At 38.3% G+C, this 17,017-nt stretch overlaps 4 protein-coding genes across 4 annotated transcripts; all 4 read left to right on the forward strand.

The window, feature by feature from the left end:
• The first annotated feature begins 4 nt into the window (after positions 1 to 4).
• LOC105227180 (pyroglutamyl-peptidase 1) lies at positions 5 to 1,079 on the forward strand. Its single transcript, XM_049458210.1, has 2 exons — positions 5 to 397; positions 456 to 1,079. The coding sequence occupies exons 1-2, from the start codon at positions 152 to 154 to the stop codon at positions 918 to 920; spliced, it is 711 nt and encodes a 236-aa protein (XP_049314167.1). The 5' UTR covers positions 5 to 151; the 3' UTR covers positions 921 to 1,079.
• A 202-nt stretch (positions 1,080 to 1,281) lies between these two features.
• Positions 1,282 to 2,532, forward strand: LOC105227179 (nitric oxide synthase-interacting protein homolog). Its single transcript, XM_011206397.4, has 3 exons — positions 1,282 to 2,124; positions 2,182 to 2,290; positions 2,359 to 2,532. The coding sequence occupies exons 1-3, from the start codon at positions 1,388 to 1,390 to the stop codon at positions 2,428 to 2,430; spliced, it is 918 nt and encodes a 305-aa protein (XP_011204699.2). The 5' UTR covers positions 1,282 to 1,387; the 3' UTR covers positions 2,431 to 2,532.
• A 105-nt stretch (positions 2,533 to 2,637) lies between these two features.
• LOC105227178 (uncharacterized) lies at positions 2,638 to 3,627 on the forward strand. The gene has a single exon (XM_011206396.3). It carries the CDS (start codon positions 2,973 to 2,975, stop codon positions 3,546 to 3,548), a length of 576 nt encoding a protein of 191 aa, XP_011204698.3. The 5' UTR covers positions 2,638 to 2,972; the 3' UTR covers positions 3,549 to 3,627.
• A 2,510-nt stretch (positions 3,628 to 6,137) lies between these two features.
• Positions 6,138 to 7,220, forward strand: LOC105227177 (uncharacterized). The gene has a single exon (XM_011206394.4). The coding sequence runs from the start codon at positions 6,278 to 6,280 to the stop codon at positions 6,977 to 6,979; it is 702 nt and encodes a 233-aa protein (XP_011204696.2). The 5' UTR covers positions 6,138 to 6,277; the 3' UTR covers positions 6,980 to 7,220.
• Positions 7,221 to 17,017: the final 9,797 nt, after the last annotated feature.

Consider the following 17,017-nt stretch of genomic DNA (forward strand, 5'->3'; position numbering starts at 1 on the left):
CAACAAGTGGGGGGTGGGATAAGTAAATAAAGCTTCATATCTAAAGTAGTAAATTAATATAAATTAAGCAAAGAAAGCAATTACGATTTAACAACAGAGTTTGATAAATTTTTAAACAGAGGTGAAGATACAACTGAAGACGCCGCACAATATGGCTCAACCTCAACTAAAGTCGGTAGTTGCTGCGGAGGAAGCTAACAAAAACTTAATTATAGTAACTGGATTTGGACCATTTGTTGGACATGAAGATGTGAATGCCAGTTGGGAAGCTGTACGCCTTTTGCCAGATGAGCTACCTTGGCATGGTCACCATTATAAGCTAGAGAAACGGGAGGTACCTGTTGAGTATGATGCCGTGGACAAAGCTGTCGAAGAAATATGGTCACATAATCCACAAGTAAGCAAAACTGACGTGCTATTTCTTGCGAGTAACTTATCTTTTTTTATTTTAAAAGCTTGTTATACATTGTGGCGTTCATGGTATTGCAAGTTGCATTCATGTAGAGAAATTGGCTTATAATCATAAATTCACACGACCGGACTATGCGCGCCAGCGTTTACCAAAGTCTTCAGCATGTTTAGTGAATTGTAACACCAATATGAATGATAATCATACCTTACATTGTGGTTTAGATGTGGAAAAAATTGTTGAAGTGGTTGCTTCATCATGTGAGTGTACGCCAACTGCTACAGACGATGCCATACAAAGTACGGTACTTCAAAGTTCAGATGATGTCGGAAACTATTTATGTGGATACATATATCTAAAATCTCTTGATAGAAATAGGAATCGCACTTTATTCATACATGTACCACCTATAAATCGCCCATTCACGTCAGAAGAAACGAAGGAGGTGGTGTTGCGAATAATTGAAGAATGTATTCGACAAGTTACGGAGAACGAAAAAGTAGATTGTTGAATTATATGTATATCCTTTTTATGCATTTGTGTCTTACGATTTTATCAAGAAGATGAAATTGAAAATGTTTTTTTCATTATAAGTATCAGAACTACCAAACTAATATATACGTTTTAACAACTTTATAAAATACAAAAATAACAGTAAATAACAATTTAACAGTTGGTAATTTTCGTTGTGATTAGTCATTTATATATGAAGTAAGCAGTACGGTCTCTGTCGTTAGTTTTGTTATAAATTAGAAGTGGTCTAATGTTTTATGTATTTTTTTTAAATAAAGTGTAAACAAATAAATTAGTACATATTTATATGCATATGATTTTCGGAAACATTGGCACCACTTACGTCCTCAATCCACACAAAATTTGGCAGCACTAAGCATTGTTTTGTTATTTTCTCATATTTCTTAAAATATTAACGAGTTTAGTGCCAATAAAAACTGTGAAATACTTAATTTTGCTTAAAACATGACACGACACGCTCGTAATTGCACAGCCGGTGCTGTATATACTTATAATGAAAAACGCCGTGATGCAGCTGAATCAGGCTACGGCACCAAAGCACAACGTCTTGGAAAAGATTCGGTTAAGTCCTTCGATTGTTGTTCTTTAACTTTACAACCTTGTCGTAATCCAGTAATAACGAAAGAAGGATATCTTTTTGACAAGGAAGCCATTTTGCAATATATAATTACAAAGAAAAATGAATACAGTCGTAAATTGAAGGAATTCGAACGTTTACGTCGTCTTGAGGAGACGGAAAACGCGCAGGAGTTAAATCTAAAACAACAAAAATGCATTGAAAAGTTTGTAAACGCTGGTAAACCAGTCAATGAGAGTGCCAGTGATAAAAAATCGGCTGACGTAATTGCTATAACGCCAAGCACCTCTGCGGCTGCAGTAGCTGCGGCCGGTGGCTCCATCTCTAACATGACTAATGGCAATGAAAAAAAGTTACCTAGTTTCTGGGTGCCCTCTGAGTGTCCAAACGCTGGTGCAGCAAAGGCAAAGAAACCTGATTCAACCATTTATTGTCCAGTTTCCGAGAAGCCTTTAAAAGTAAAAGATTTAATAAATGTAAAATTTACACTAATCAAGGATGGTGATAATAGTCGTTCGCTAATAGCAAAAGAAGCGCGTTACATGTGCCCCGTAACACACGATGTACTCAGCAATGCTGTACCCTGTGCGGTGTTGCGTCCAACGTGAGTTTGAATTGTGATATATGAAAAAATTTATCTTACGAATCTTTTCTTTGGTAGTGGGGATGTGGTTACTATGGAATGCGTGGAGAAGTTAATTAAGAAAGATATGATACATCCTTTGACGAATCAGAAACTATCCGAAAAAGATATTATACCCTTACAGAGAGTGCGTTTGCTAATAATTTCTCAAATAATCAGATTTCTCATGTATATTTTTTTATTTACTATTTATAGGGTGGTACCGGCTATGCTATGACCAATGATAATTTAAACGCCAAGGAAAAGCGACCAATGTTGCAAGTTTAGAGTATTCCTCTCTAAGTTTAGTAATTTAGTTATTTGTCGGTTTCGATTTAAGATTTTAAATATATTATGTTCAATAAAGAAAAATAACAGAATCAATAATAATTAATATTTTAAAAAATTTACTTAAACAAATTTTGGAATTAATACTTTATATGTATAAACATATGTAAATATAAATATACATACATAGATACATTTTTAGGTGCAGATAAAATGTCTTTTTCTCTTATCTATGTATCTGGCCTTGACCCAATATTACTCTGCAAATTTGAATCATTTTATTGGTTCATTGACTGTAATAGGAAATATAGCAATCGGTCAAATCAATTTCAAGATAACAGCATTCATCAATGACAGTTAAAGAGTCAACAAACGATATTGAAAACACTATCTTTTGCAGATGCAGATGCCAATGGCGACCTTCTACTCATCAAATATAAACGCTTGGCAATACTACAGAGGCATTAGAAAGCAATCAACTGCTAGTGCGAAAGAAAGTAATTTAATTTTATCAAAAAAAAAACTTTATACAAAAAATTAAAATGCGCACAATTTTTGTAAAAATCATATCACTTTTGACTCTCATCATTAATACTCACGCAGAGTCATTCAAGGAGTGCAAAAATGCCGCTGAAGGCACTTTTGTAGCGGTTGAGAGCAATTGCCTCGCATACATTTACTGTCTAGACGAAGAGTCATTCACCGATACATGTCCAGTTGGCACCTATTTCGATGCAGAGCAACAACAATGTTTGCTAGATGAAGATGGTACCAAGTGCGCAACTTTTATGGTGCAGCCTACACCAGCAATGGCGCAACAGCAGGTGTTAACACAGCAAGCGCTAACTGAGACTACACCCACTGTGGCGACTAGTACGACTGCTGGTGGTTTGCTGTCGACAAGCACTTTGTCACCACGCCCACAGTGCAAACCAACTATGGATGAGTATTTTCCATATCAGCAGCGCTGTGAGTACTACTATCGCTGCACGCGCGGCTATTTGAGCATATTGCGCTGCAGTCTGGGTTACGGCTGGGATTTTCTGCAAGAGAAGTGCATGCCTCTGAAAGAGGCGCAGTGCTTTAAAGCTCTGCGGGCGCATGTTTCTAGTTTTTAAATATTTTTTTAATGTTTTAATTTTAAGTGTTTTGTTTTTGTAAGTAAACGTTTCGGCTCGGCATAAAAATGTGCATGTTTCATTCGTTTTCGCTTAAAAGTATGCAAATATTATTAAATAATATGAAGTTCCGCCATTATAAACAAAGGCAATATCCAGAGAACTTTTATCATCCTCCAAACACTTTTCATAAGCACTTTTTGAGCTACCCTGAAGCCACCGCACGACTGTTAAATCACTTCATATCGCGGCGCTGTTGTCACCTTAACAGTGGCCAGGCAGGGTGCATGCGTTTCTTATATAGAGCCAGCTGGCAACCAACTGCTCTGAAGTCACCGCACGACTGTTAAATCACATCATATCGCGGCGCTGGTGTCACCTTAACAGTGGCCAGGCACGGTGCTTGCGTTTCTTATATAGAGCCAGCTGGCGGCCAACTGCTCTGAAGTCACCGCACGACTGTTAAACCACATCACATCGCGGCGCTGGTGCCACCGTAACAGTGGCCAGGCACGGTGCATGCGTTTCTTATATAGAGCCAGCTGGCGGCCAGCTGCCCTGGAGTCACTACACGACTGTTAAATGGCATCACATCGCGGCGCGAGTGTCTCCTTAACAGTGGCCAGGCACGGTGCATGCGTTTCTTATATAGAGCCAGCTGGCAACCAACTGCTCTGAAGTCACCGCACGACTGTTAAATGGCATCACATCGCGGCGCGAGTGTCTCCTTAACAGTGGCCAGGCACGGTGCATGCGTTTCTTATATAGAGCCAGCTGGCGGCCAGGTGCCTTAAATCACCGCACGACTGTTAAATGACTTCAAATCGCGGCGCGAGTGTCACCTTAACAGTGGCCAGGCACGGTGCATGCGTTTCTTATATAGAGCCAGCTGGCAACCAACTGCTCTGAAGTCACCGCACGACTGTTAAATCACTTCATATCGCGGCGCTGGTGTCACCTTAACAGTGGCCAGGCACGGTGCTTGCGTTTCTTATATAGAGCCAGCTGGCAACCAACTGCTCTGAAGTCACCGCACGACTGTTAAATCACATCATATCGCGGCGCTGGTGTCACCTTAACAGTGGCCAGGCACGGTGCTTGCGTTTCTTATATAGAGCCAGCTGGCGGCCAACTGCTCTGAAGTCACCGCACGACTGTTAAATCACATCATATCACAGCGCGAGTGTCACCTTAACAGTGACCGGGCACGGTGCTTGCGTTTCTTATATAGAGCCAGCTGGCAGCCAACTACTCTGAAGTCACCGCACGACTGTTAAACAACATCACATCGCGGCGCTGGTGCCACCGTAACAGTGGCCAGGCACGGTGCATGCGTTTCTTATATAGAGCCAGCTGGCGGCCAACTGCTCTGAAGTCACCGCGCGTCTGCCAAATGACATCCCATCACAGCGCGAGTGTCACCTTAATAGTGGCCAGGCACGGTGCATGCGTTTCTTATATAGAGCCAGCTGGCAGCCAACTGCTCTGAAGTCACCGCACGACTGTTAAACATCATCACATCGCGGCGCTGGTGCCACCGTAACAGTGGCCAGGCACGGTGCATGCGTTTCTTATGTAGAGGAAGCGGCCGCCAGCTGCCCTGAAGTCACCGTACGACTGTTAAATGACATCCCATCACAGCGCGAGTGTCACCTTAATAGTGGCCAGGCACGGTGCTTGCGTTTCTTATATGGAGACAGCTGGCAGCCAACGTCACTGGTCAGGCATGGATGTGATATCGGACTTCGCTCGATCAAGCATCTTTAAAGACACCTGTTTACGGTACTCTTTTTATACAAAAATTGAGCTTTATCGGCACGATTCGAGCAAGATCGCGTTTGATCCCCAAAATATCCACCAAAATCCTTCACTTTTCGCTATTGTCATCAGTTGAAGAGGTCGAAGCTCGTTCAAAACGAGGCATATCTTCATCTCTCGACCACGTCTTTGAAGCCTTTTTCAACGATTAGGCATACGAAATTTAGTTAAAAATGCAAAATTTCAGACAAATTCTTTGTTCGATATTTTTCGGTCATTACATTTGAGTCTGTTGGCTTTTAGGCTTCAAGCCTGTGCCGAAGCAAGCTATTTTCTTGGAAAAGACTTTAATTAGCAATACATATACATTTAGAAAAGAATTTTCAGTAACAAAACACGAAAAGATAGTAAAATAATGATTGCGATTTCGAGAAATTTATTGCGTCGATTGGAGAAAATATTTTGGAACATTTTTAATAACGGTTATCTAATGCATCAATGTTAACAGCAAATAACTATGCACAAATTATGAACAAAATTGTGTGCTTTCCCACCAAAAATAGAGTATAGACCTAGTTTGCAATAAATAAATATACTTAAAGCGAAATTAGCTCTGATCGCCTATCAATCGAAAGTTAGCAGCACAATCAAACCAACGTCGATTCAAGCGACTGACTCAGCAAGGGAATGCACCGCGGCGAGTGAGTGATACAAAAAGATAAGATGCCGCATAAACGAAGCCCTTATCAACCGGTTGCGCAGATTTTCAATTATCATCTGCGAGCGAAATGCGACGCAGATCTTATGTGCGAGACGCTATTTAAAGCGTGCAAATACCACCGAAACGACAGAGCAACCGCGGCAGGCAGCAAATTCAAGTGTAGAACAGCAGCTAATTTTGCTAAAGCAAATCAAAACATTTGAGTTTTTCTCTTATTTTGTCGGGTACTCGAGTTTTCTCAACTCGTTTCATGCAATCACACAAGATGTGCTCTCTAAATATACTTTTTTGCTCAATACAACTAATCGTTATCACTAGTATGCTATTGGCAACAATGTTGCTGCAACATGTTGATGCCGCACCCGAATTTGTTTCACACAAAGCTTGTAACGATGCGGCGCCGGGTACTATTGTCGCCAATCCAGGCAATTGCAGTCAATATATCATTTGTAACGGTTTGCGTTCGGCGCTGGGCGAATGTGCGGCCAATACATACTTCAATCCGAATGTGTTGTCATGCGACAAAACGTCTGTGGCTTGCAGCGGCAACAACAGCAGCACAGCAGTGACAGCAACAACAGCGGAGTCCACAGCTACAACAGTTACCGCAGCTGAGGTGTCGGCTGCGTCCATTTTCCTGTTTACTACACGCCGCCCACTCAATACTTATACGCGTCCGCTCGGCAATAACCGCCCCGGCAGCACATCTTATATACAGAGTCCATCCTTGGCGTCGGTGTTGGCGCCGGCGCCAACTTATGGTCGTCCTGTCTGCACTAGCTGGTACGATCAGCAATTCCCGCATCCCAACAACTGTGAGTACTATTTCCATTGTGTTGGCGGCTTTCTCAGTGTGCGCCGTTGCTATTTCGGTTTTGGCTGGGACTTGGATCGCCAGCAGTGTGTGCCCATGCAGCAGGCGAAATGCTTCCGCCCAATGCTTGTACGTTAGTTAGCCGCTGCACTGTCTTTGTTTTGTATTCTTTAGTTGTTGACATTTTGTTTAATGCACAAATTTGTTATTTGCTTGTTTTTATTATTATTGCGCAATGTTTTGGTGCATGACATACTTATACATATGTATGTACTGAGAACATTCATTCAGTTGTATGAAAATAGTTTAAGTGTAGCATTAAGTGTTTAAAAGTAACAATAAAATTATTTAAATAAATTAAATTTTTTGTTAAAATGAATTTTAAATTTTTCAAATAATTTTTTTCTAATTAATTATTTTCCATTAGTCTACGTTGTAATGCATTGTAGAACCACATAGTTTCTTCATGAGTGAGTCAGGTTTAGGTTAGGCTAAAAGACGGGTACTTTTATAATCGCCAAAGCGATCTCACTAGGACATCCATGCACGCTGATCCATTGTGGTGCCCAAAACTCCCATGAAATGATCATGAAGACCCTTAAAATTCGTAAAAAAAAACGAATTGTGTCTACCACAAATTTCTTGAGTCAACTAGAAGTCGTATCAGTTTCCGCTATTTCTACTGGTAATGCCAGAAACTATGACTGCCGAGACGTTTAGCCCCAATCTTGCAAAAGTTGGACAATGGATGAGAATGGTAAAAGGTCAGTTGGTTGATGCCCTAAGCGCAGTTAATGCACTCACCGCTTAAATCAAATAAAGCGTCAGGATATTTATAAATATAAATATGTTTATACAGATTACTTTTTCATATTCACATATGGTACTTTACTTTGAACAGTGATGTATGGTTTGCAGAATATTAATTAGTGTTTAAAGATTACTCATACGCAGTGGCAAACATTGAATATTTTTTATGCTATGCTGTATTGTATATAATATATGTACATAATATATGTGGCTTAAAGTAGTTAGAAAATATATTTTGCTGCAAGAAAATATATATATATTTTTTTAATTTTCTTATATATTAGAGGCTATATAAAAATCCTTTACCCTAAATATATACATAGTTAGTCAGCATAGTTTTGAAAAACAGCTATTTTTCGCGCCGCACGCGCCCCTTTGACACAATTACCATTGAATTTACACTTTCTGTGCATTTTCATATTTATTATTCCATTGCTGAACATTCCTGCTGCATAATGCGACATCATTTGCATGAAAACTTCTCATAGACGACGGCGATTAGAGGAGTGAAATGCAATTTATAATTTTCGCCGCCATGACTAATGGGCAGCGAATACCTTCGAATACACGGCACTGGGCAACAGCAACAACTGACCAGACTAATGGCAAAGAAAAAGCACAAACAACCACACAACTAATACGGTACACATGAATTGTTCGTGGATAAAGTGCCTGGCAAAGGCTGTGAAATCAAAATAAATCACAACAATAAATTCGTGGCTGGCCAAAAAGTTCAATTCTTCAAAACACACGTACAGGCATGCAAAGCAACATATGTACATATGTATGTGTGTGTGAGCGTGTGTAGAGCGAAGTGCCTTGCATTGCGGCTGAATGACGGCGGCGACACTTTTGCTGGCTGCTGCTGGTGTTGCCACTGCCGCCGTCGCAAACTAGTCAGCGAGCCCTGACGGCCCAGTTGGCCACTTAGCTAGCCGACCGGCCAACCAGCCAGCTAGTCAGCCAGCAATACTCGAACATATGTATGTACATAGACATAGCAGTGTGCGACCAGCCTAGATCGACCGATCAACGCCCTGTCAGCCACCTCCATCCATTCATTTCCATTTGTATGTGTCACACGGCTGCTGTGGTCAGCCTAGCAGCATCACACAAGCGCACACATATGTGCAGATGTGCGGTGCCTGCTTGCATACACAATCGATCTGGCGAACGAGCAGACAACTAGCCAATCTTTTGGGCCAACTGGTGTGCAGATACTTCAACGAGGCTGTCGCGTCGGCTCTAAGCTTACATATGTATGTATATGCATTTTTTTAGGCACATATTTTATTTTGGCCACTATTCAAGCATCCTCAACGGCAAAACGAAAACAAGTCAGAACAACAACAATGCTGAGTCGGAGAAATCCGCTCATTCGTGATTGGAATAATGCAGTGCTTGTCTTCAGTACACAGCACTAGTTCAACATAGTCATGCTTGGGTGCGCGTGTGTGTGTTCGCATTTAGTCGTACATTCCCGCCGCAAATGTATATTGTAAATTAATTTCACTTGTCCACCGCGTTGTTGTTGGTGTATAAAATTCATTTTTGTATAATTATTTCGCAATCAAAATGTACTGACAACAACTTTGAACAACAGCAACAACAACTACCTGCAGCTGGTTATGAAATTTAGGAAAAAAAAATATTTTTTAGAAAAAAAAAGGAATTAAATCAAGTGTCAGAAAATATGTTGAAATTTGTTGGATTGCTAATTATGCGAAAATACAATATGTACACACATACATACATATATACATATGTAAAAATATATGTAAATATGTTGATTTCGAATCGCACGGCTAATTTGCAAGGATTTGACTCATTTGGTGGAACGTTCCGTGACAAAATTGTAATTGCAGTATTGTATATATTATACATAGTATAAAAAATATATACATATGTATATAATATATAAATTATATATATTCTACCGCATATACCTATATGAGGACCACCCTAATATTGAGCATATATTTTTACCATTTTTTTTAGCTGAAAATATTGTTATAGAGACCACAGTGGTACAAAATTTTCTACGATACGGCATCGAAACAGACAGCAGATTAGGTTACCATGTCATTCCCTGTAATTCGGCGTCGAAGTAGTCTAATAATTTGGCATAGTCGGACCAAGCTTTGTGCTTCTTCAGGTAGTTAAAATAAATCACACTTTGGGATCGCCAGAAAATGGTGATCTTCAGATTATTGACACTCTTCCAGTTCCTTAAAGCAGCTTCGTCGTTGAAAGTCCTTTGTTTCGGCTGTTCCTTGATTTCTGATGCACATATTCATTGCGTCTTGGTTCGATATAAATTATACCGTCTATTCATAAACTTGACTCAGCAATGTTTTAACTCTGTAACCCGTCTAAAATTGAGTTCTCAGGAGATCGGCAGAGTAGCCACCGTGTCATTCCCTGTAATTTAGCGTCGTAGATGTACAATATTTTGGCATAGTAGAACCATGTTTTGTTCTTCCTCAAATAGTTAATATAAATCACACATTCGTGTCATTCCTTGCAATTTGCTCTCGAATCCAACAATTCGACATAGTAGATCTATGTGACGGTTTAGTACTTCTCCAGATGGTCGATACAGAGCCTAGCATGTGATTCCAAAAAAAAACGGTGACCTTCAACTCTCTGGCCGATAGGACAGTCTTCAGCTTCTACGAGGCAAGCTCGTCGGAGGATGTTTGTGGAGCTGAAATTTCTTCGTACTACGCTGCAACAACGTCTCATACTGCATCCCTTCTTCAGAGAAATTCATGCTAGAAATCATCGTATCGACAGCTTTCTTATGCTAACTACTTTATAAGGCATATAAGCGACCTGCCAATACGAGATCGTGGATTTTTGACTCATCCTTCTTAGTAGCCGTTTCGCGACACCTTGTGGTGACTCATCAAAAAACCGACGTATTACCATGTAGAAACTGGTTAATTTTTTCATACACAGTCCAAAAAAAAATGATCGTTTTATCTGAAAACTTGACAGTAGCTGCGTTCGAGAATAAACTACACCGCAGTAAATGTCGATAGGGGCGCCCGGTATATATGTAGATTACCCCTGTATATTGACAAAAGTGTATAACTCTCTGATCTGTACTAATAGAAGATACTCTCCGTCCTCTGACAGAAAGTCAAGCCAATTATAAATATACAATACATTGTACCACGTTCGCGTATGTCCAGTATTCAAAAATACTTTTGGCCTACACTTTCCCTCCAACGAAAGCGCTACGTAGGCTAGTCTACGCCTTTCTGACGTCCTCAAACGGTTAGGCGGTTAGTCATTTGCGGAGACGAAACATTTAAAAATATTTTCGAAAACAAAACGATTTATTGCCTCTCAAACAGCAGAAGTAATGGCACCATAATCATCATAAGCTCATTCATCTGCGGCATTGATCTTTGCCGGTGCGGTGTGCTCACTTTCGCAATTCTCACGATAAAAGCACACTTATAGCGAAAATTGCTAGGGGAAAAGTGTCAACAGCACACTAGACAGAGTGTTTCGAGCGTGAGAGACGACAGTTTTAGCTTTGAGCACTGTGAGTGTGTGCTGTGTGTGCAACGTTTGATAGAGGACGTTTTCGAAAATGTTGGCGAAAATTCAAAAATGCCGCAAGAAAAAAGTAGAAAATCGCAGCCAAAGCAATTCTAATGATTCTGAGCGTATTTGATTTGGAAATTGGAAATGCTGTTTGTGCGTTTTAATGCAAATGAACAATAGACGAATTTCTAAGTAGCGAGCTGGTCATTCAGTTGCGAATCGAACGGTGAACGGTAATACAGAAATCGCAAATGCGCTGTTTAGTGAGTGACACTAATGAAATTGTAATACCTACAAATATCACTGTAGTTGCAATTATACTTGGATATCGTGTATTGTAATAACGGTAAAAAAGTGTGTGAAAAGTATTGAGGTTTTGAAAAATAAGCTATGAAAATAAATAAATATAAGATTGAGCTTATGAATTATATTTTTGAAAATATTCAAAACTGAGGTTTTTAAATGATTGAATAATAAATATAATAGAATTATGTGGAAAATTGAAACAAATATTGAAATTTCTAAAAAAAAAACAAAAAAAAAGAAACAAAATAAATGACAAAACGGTGATTTTCAAAAACTATGTAAATTTTCATAAAGAAAACGGTGATTTTTAAAATCTCTACAAGTTTAATAACAATGAATGTTTATATAAGCTATAGAAATATTGAAAATTTATCCAACTAGAAAAACAGTAGTTTAATTTTTTAAATAATTTATGCAGTGGGTATTATTAAAAATAAATTAACTTATTTAAAACTGAAAATAATTATTATAATAAAATCTGGAAAGTATAAGTATGAAATAACATTTTGATTCGTGTTTGGAAAAAATATTTGTATTATTGACCATGCATAGTGAAAACTATGAAATTCTAACGGGAGATCACTATAAAGTATTGAAAACAAAATTTACAAATAAATTGAAAAAATTTAGCTAATAAAATCTAAGGAAGAAATCTAAGGAAGAATATTGAAAAAGGAGTTTTTAAACAATATTTAGGAAAAAATATAAAAAAAACGTAAAAAATTTTAAAAATGTTTGAAAAAAACATTTTTATTTGAAATAAAAATTAAAAAAATTTTGGAAACAAATTCAGATTTAAAAAAAGTTCTGGTTAAAAAACAAAATTATTAGAAATTTTTTTATTTTGTTAGAAAACAAATTTTAATTTTTAACTATGAAAATCTTTGGGAGAATATTGAAAATATAATTTTTAATAACTTTTTTATAAAAAACGAGGAGATAAAAATAAAAAACTGAAAAAAATTTTGAAAAAAAATTAAAAAATGTTTTGAAATAAAAATTAAAAAATGTTTTGAAATAAAAATTAAAAAGTTTTTGGAAAAAATTCTACTTTAAAAAAATTCCAGTTTAATAAACCAAATTATTCGAATTTTTTTATTATTATTTTAGAAAAAAATTTTGATTTTTAACGGTTAAAACCTATGAAAGAAGCAGAAAATATAATTTTTAATCACTTTTTTATAAATAACGAAGAGATTTTTATGGAATAGTGAAAATGGAATTTTTCAAGAAATTAAAACACAAAAAAAATTAAAAAACCCCTAGAGCTGGATCACTCACACAGGTCGACTTTCTCAAACTATACTTGCAATGTATTTGCACTGATATCTTGGAAAGCATATAATACAAGTATGTATATCAAATACACATACTAAACGTAGAAATAAATTACATTTCCCCGATTATACAATGTGTTTAAATTTTGAAAATTCTGCAACTAATCTCTGTCCAAGGATATTGTACGCGCATACAAATTCCAGCTCGTTACAAAATTATTTGCGGTGGTTGAGGCTTCCAACTATTAATAGCCAGCACACTTGGCTGGGCTGGATTGCTTAAATTTATAATTTTCGGACCACAAAGACGACGACAGCTGCGTCGTCAAAGTGGCAGCAGCATCAGCATGTATAAGGAACCATTAACGAGTAGAAAATAATCACAAATATACAAAAACACATACCTTTGCTTTCATACACACACACAACTATATGTATGTGTGCGTACACAGGCCTACACACATTGTGGAAGAAAAAAGAAATTGTTGAAAATATATTTCAGCGAAACGGAATTTTAAATTTGGAAATCCAAACGGAGAAACGGAGAAAGTTGTTTGTGTCGTCGCTGTGTTGGTTTCAGTGAAAAGTGGAAAAAATTTTGCGGAGAACCAGAAATGAAAAGCATGAAAAAAGCAAAAAAAAACAATACTTGTTTGTGAAATAAACACAGCAAATAATTTTTGTCACATAAAATGAGTAAAGCGCAGAAAAATTATGTGCTTTTCACAAAGTGAAAATATTTTAATAAAGCGGCTATTTTTAGTGTGTGAGTGTGTGCGAAGAAACGCAACAAGCGCGACGGCTGAGCTGGAGAAAAGTGCTTTCTATTGCGGTGTGACAAACAGCCAAAAAGTGCTACGAAGATGACAAAGAAATTGCAAAAATAATTATAAGTGTAGAATTTATAACAAAATATGAAATAAATAAGTGTGTTGTTAAAAAAAAATAAAAAAACTTTCCTATACACAGTTTTAAAAATAAATATATAAATTAAACGCAATGCGATTTTGCATGCCACCAATCATTTAAACACCCACAACACACCGCAGTGCACTCCATCAGCATAAATCTAAAGTAAAAAGCGAAAAAATAGACACGACAACGAAACTAAAAAAAAAAGTAAAAAATGCAGTCGCTCGCTTGCAGTGGCCTGCCGAAACCTCAAAGTTAAATTTAAGTGACAATAATGCAATACATTTCAAATGCAACAACAATTACGGCAACAACCACATGCAGCGGCTTCAACAACAATAATTCGTATTGGTTGCAGCGACGCAGCTAAGACGCTTGCCAACACAATCAGCACCAGCAACCGCACTAGTCACAGCAACAGCAACAGCAACAAAAATCGCCGCCAAAACAACACTGACAACTACTACAACGCGGGCTATCCACTCGTAATCTGAAATACCCTAAATTCAAATATTGGAATGAAGAAAATTCCTTAAATTAGTTTTTCGCGAAATGCGCGCGTAAATAGACAACAAGAAGAACAATACACGTTTTTTACCCACACATACACACATACACATCTGTACATTCATGTATGGGCAAGTAAATGTAGCAATACTTAGGTGAAAGCATGTAAATTTACACCCAGCAGGTAAATGGACAGGTGGATTTAGATATATAAAAGTCTATACATCGACCGATATTAGAAAAATACAAGAACTGACGTTAAATTCGACTGCACCGAAGCTTTAATACTTTTCACAGTTGCATTTTTTACAGCATAAAAAGGTATAGAAAATTCTTTTTTCAGCGTTCAGTTTGTATGGCAGTTATATGCTATAGTCGTTCGATAGGAACAACATTTTTGGATATTGTAGCCTTATCTAAGAAAATAATGTATGCAAAATTTCCTTAAGTTATCTCATCAAATAAAAATCTTTCCATACAAGAACTTGATTTTGATCGGTCAGTTTGTTTTATGGCTATATGCTATAGTGGACCGATCTGAACAATTTATTCAGGAGATATAGCGCTGATTTGGAGTACTATCTGTGCCCAATTTCGTAGACCCTTCCCTGACAGATTTCCATTTACAAGAGGGCTGACACATTTGGGCTGTGAAAGTTTGCAGTAACAGTGTCATTCCACTTCATTGCCCGGCTGGGTATAACCCAAGTGCCATTTGTTGATCTTGCGCGCCATACTTCTATACCTTTTTCTTTGATTTGTTGCCTTTGTTGTCACACACACTGTAACGTTAGTTGGTCATTTCTTGTGTGATGGCTGTTGATATTGCTTCCAAGTGGCTAAATTTTGGCGAAATATCATCGGGGACTTTGGCAGCGCTCCGGCAGCGCAATGCCGCCACACCACCCCAGCCATACGTCTTGCACTGAGGTAACGGACTTATTTCGCAATGCCGACAAACGGTTGTTTGTACTTATTTTGATTATACAAATGTGATTTTTCAATTTGTCACCTACTTGTACAGCTATTTACATGCATACTCGTATATATAAGTAGCTAAGTATGTATGAATATATGAAGGCGCACAAGTGAAGTAGCCGGAGGGTACATAACTATTGCAACAACAATAAAAATCAAATACAATACAATTTAACGTTTTCTAATGATGAGACATTGGACAAAGATTAGAGGGGTAGTTGGCGGTGTGTCGCCTGAAGGTTGAAAAAATTTAATTTTACCGGTAAAAATAGCCCTCGGACAAAAACAAATCGACTGACGAGCAGCTGAAAGTGGCGACATTTGTAAACCTGCAATTCGTCTAATGGCTGCTGCCAGGCAATTTAACAAAACAACCTAAGCGGTCCACTAAATTTTATTTCTATTTGCTACCCCCTTGTTTTTGTTATTGTTATTGCGATTTGTACTAAGTGCAGTTAGTTAGTGTGGACAAATGCACTGATTTTCGGTTTCTCATTACGTCGAGTTCAAAGCTGCCAAAAAGGTGGAGAACAAGGCGAGGCTATAAACCGCTATAAACGCATCGCCTGGCTGCCCAAGCAGTCAGGTAGTCAGGTGGCCGCTCGATTCACGAATGCCACACAGCGCGACACAACAACGAAATTGGAATACGATTATTTTGCTTGCTGATTGTCGTCGTGTTTCTTCTTCTTCTTGAATTAAATGCCTTTTTCTACAAATGATCTGTCATTCCTTACAGTGACAACATAAACAACCAGCAGTACTAAAATACATATTTACATACTAATGTGTTGCTAGAAGTGCACAAGTTTATAGCAAATAAATATGCAAATCTCAAATAAATTTCATTTAATTGCCAGCGTTGAAAAGCTGGCCAGCCGCAGGTATGTGTGTGGCTGCCTGGCTGGCGGGTGTGCAGACGCCTGCTAAATTGGGCAGCGCAAAGGGTTCTATTTGCCAGGGATCCCAACGCAGTAGCTGATCAACAAGCTGCAAGCTGGCTGGGTAACCTCTTATTTATTTTGGTCCATTTCGTACTTGTGATTGCACAATGAAATGCGACGTTCGAGAATTTCAAAGAAATTGTTGTAAATTAATGATATTTCCTCACGTAGATGCCATGGTACTATTTGTGATGTACGGCTTGAGATGCTAGGAGGAATTTTGAAGAGTCTTCTGTCAGAAGTTCTCAATAAAATCCTGTTTCAGACTGCCAGACCGCGGTAGAGTCTTTCAAGCCGAAGTGGCAGCCACCAACAAGGTAGCAGTAGATGTACTTCAACGAAGTGCGGTTCGTTGACAGTTGACTAGCTCTTAGTAAGGTTCACATGGCCGCATTGATAAGTGTCCTAACTGGATACTGTGCCATTGCTGCTCCTGCGGTGAGGCTAAAGATTTTGGATGACATAACTTATCAAAGTTACGGGGAGGACGATGAGGTGGAAACATCTAAACGCTTTCTCTCCCCTGAATCGGCTGGAGATGTTAGTTGGCTCAGTAAATTTGTGGCTGGCTTCAGGCGCTTTGTAGGTATGCAACGGTCTCTTTCATTCGTACATATGATTTCTGCGGATCACAACGGGCAGAGGACTCTAGCTGTTCAAGTGGGACTTAAACTAATTTCAGCAAAGGATTAAATAGAAAAAGTGAACTCCGTGAAGTAAGTTAAAACCTTCTCTGGCGCGATGAGCATGTTGCAGCGATCATTAACTCCACTTAGAGTCATTATCGTTGTGAGCTCGGCTATAACAGCGTAAGAGATGTCTATGCTAATAAATAAGAAGAAGAAGAGTCATTATAGATATCATAAGGTGAGCGAAACTTGTAC

Source organism: Bactrocera dorsalis, chromosome 5, assembly GCF_023373825.1.
Source record: "Bactrocera dorsalis isolate Fly_Bdor chromosome 5, ASM2337382v1, whole genome shotgun sequence".
In the NCBI taxonomy this organism is placed as follows: domain Eukaryota; kingdom Metazoa; phylum Arthropoda; class Insecta; order Diptera; family Tephritidae; genus Bactrocera; species Bactrocera dorsalis.